The 2817-nt window shown below is 31.1% G+C and overlaps 1 protein-coding gene across 1 annotated transcript; it reads left to right on the top strand.

The window, feature by feature from the left end:
* Nucleotides 1–149: 149 nt before the first annotated feature.
* Nucleotides 150–2174, top strand: LOC112457585 (odorant receptor 49b-like; the record flags this gene model as incomplete). The annotated part of the gene is made up of 5 exons (XM_025020735.1): nt 150–556; nt 1041–1140; nt 1407–1508; nt 1583–1741; nt 2072–2174. Coding segments are annotated over 5 exons (837 nt in total), but the record flags the coding sequence as incomplete, so codon positions are not given.
* Nucleotides 2175–2817: the final 643 nt, after the last annotated feature.

Raw genomic sequence — 2817 nt, 5'->3', positions numbered from 1 at the left:
AACTGATTTATTTTTGTAAATCAAAATATATTAAAAAGGCTAGACATGCTATAAAATTTAAATCATATTGTAAATCAACAAAATAGTATTCTCTTGTGTTTTCGTCCACATCACGAAATTTCTTGTTTAACCATTACGTTCAATTGCAGTACGTAATTTACGAATTGGAAGATTATTGCAAGCGAGCGAAACCAGAGGAGAGGGCCATTTTTCATCGATATGTTGACAGTTGTAAATCGATATATATAGGCTCAATATGCGCCTTCACCGTTACCGGCTTGTTGCTCATCATCAGTCCTGTAGTAGAACCCCATCCTTTTCCCATCGACATAGAATATCCATTTTCCGTGGACTATCAACCTTTAAAAATTATAATTTATCTACATCACATATTACTCATATATCAAAGTTACACGCAGGTATGCGCAAATATTTTTATCGCACTTCTGTTGTGGTTCGTGTCAGCGAGATGTGATATCTTATCAAGTAGATTCCGAGCCGTCACGAAATTTACCGAGTTGCGTGCATGTATAGAAGAACATCAAGAGTTACTATGGTAAATAATAATTAAAGCATCATGTTCAATTTATTTAAATTTTCTAGATATTTGGTTTATTATCCATATATTTTCTCTCTATGAGAGTAATCAGTATCAGTGTTACATATAAAGCAATATTATCTTAAAGAAATTTTTTTAATATTAAAACATTTCTATTCTATTATATAAATTGTTGGAATTGCAATTTATAATAATATTTTATATTAAGTCAATAAAAAGTTCTAATTTAAGTTTAAGTAGAAAATTAATTAATCCATCTTTTTCTATTTATGTATTAATATTCTAAGATATATTGGTATAATTAATCATTCTTGCATGCGGTTTATAAAATGTGTTAATATAACTAATTCTGATATAAAAAAAATTTCTTTTTATTACTAAACAATATTTATTGTTAAAAAGAACATAAGTAACATTTAATTAATTCTTACATCAACGTTAACTGCAGGATTTTGATAGAAATATATCTCTCTCATTTTAGGTATGGAAGAAAGGTTACCCTTTCTATTCGATATGTAATGTTAGCGTCGTTAGCCATCAGTACGATAGTTATTATTTTTACTGGTTGCACTTTTCTTAGCGTGAGTAAAAAGGTTCATTTTAGTTAACGAAAAGTAGATATAAATATCATACCTGATATTTTTCAATTTTTTGTTCCTATATAATGTAAGCATCTCTGCACGTAAAACTTTTGTAATACAGTTTTCTTATTATTTCTGCAAGGTAGTTTATTTACGATAGTCCCATAATTCGAATATGTTAATTTAAAGAACATTTCAACAGAACATATCGTTTGACGAAGCATAAGATATCACATATCTACCGTTACAATCCTGTCTTTTAACAGCGACAACCAATGTCAGTAAAATCTACGTTCTTAATCTTCTTTATTTCATCTCTCGCAAAAGTATATTTGTGTGCGTGGCCAGCTGACCATCTGCTAAGTGCAGTAAGTTACGTTTATAATATCTATACGTAGAGATCGTAAAAGAAGCTCGATACTTTTAAAAATTAATATTCTAGAGCTCTAATGTTGCACACGCAGCGTATGATTCGATGTGGTATAACGGGAAAGTTGATTTTCAAAAGAACTTTTTACACACTTTATTGCGTGCCCAACAACCTATAGCTGTAAATGTACCTTGCATGTTACCGACTGTTTCGTTAAATTATTATGCCTCAGTGAGTCATTGATTTTATTACAGTATTTTGTTGTTATTAATCGTAGCACTATTTCTGTATTACTTGATATAGATGCGTATATGCTGGAGATAACATCGTGCCTGTTATCCCGCACAAGAATTATTTATAAAAATTTATATATGTCTAATGTTAATATGTTTTTCACAAGAAAAAAGTTCCTCTCTTTTTTTGTAATTAATTTACTTTGCATAAGCTATTTATTGTATAATATTATTATCTATATACAGAATGTTTATAATCCCCCCTTTGTCATATAACATAATTATTTTAAACGTCTAAATTAAAATTATTGTATTCGTATTATTTTAGTACGTCTCAACTGCCTTCTCCTATCTGGCTACTTTTCGAATTATACTTGACGAAAGCGATGAGGACTAAAATTGACTGGTGCAGTATTATGGTGATGATACATTTGTTTATGTTTAGTATGTACAAGTATTTTTTCTGTAATTGTATATTTACTATCAAAAGTATTTCTAATCTAAATAAAAATAAAATCGTGCTCATTGATTTCACCTGTACGCTGATCCAAATTATAGACCTAGTAGATCCCCGAGTCCGTGAATGCCGGCGTGCACGGTAACGTCGGTCGTAAATATTTTGGTGCTTTTAGTAGCAGCTGATTTTTAAAGCTGGTTTTATTTTAAGTAACGAGTGGTCTGCTTCCAAAGCAGCGTCGTTTACGCTGTCACAGCTTCCTTCCTAATGTGAGATGTATTATTAATGATATTGCAATCACATTAGCGCTAATTACGATATTTTATGTCGTTTTTGAATGATGTTTATATCTGTGGTGGTTGCCGAGATATAAGTGTTTAATGAAAATAAGAAATCGCTCGGCGCTGCTCGGCACTCGAACGTTGAGATTTTGCGCGCCTTCTCGTCTTAATAAACGGAAACAAATAATTGCCAATAATAAAAGTGAGCAATTCTAATAGAGTAGAGAGCACGATCTAAACAGTGCTTTTTGAATCATCTTTCTGTCTTTTACGAGTATCGAGATATAAGCGTTTAATGAAAGTCAGAAAACATTTGGCGCCCGATTTTTACGGCAC

The sequence above is a fragment of the Temnothorax curvispinosus genome, unplaced genomic scaffold (assembly GCF_003070985.1).
Source record: "Temnothorax curvispinosus isolate PA1 unplaced genomic scaffold, ASM307098v1 QBEX01007912.1, whole genome shotgun sequence".
In the NCBI taxonomy this organism is placed as follows: Eukaryota; Metazoa; Arthropoda; class Insecta; order Hymenoptera; family Formicidae; genus Temnothorax; species Temnothorax curvispinosus.
The sequence above is the reverse complement of the archived record's forward strand: the minus strand, read 5'-3'. Positions and strand labels throughout refer to the sequence as shown.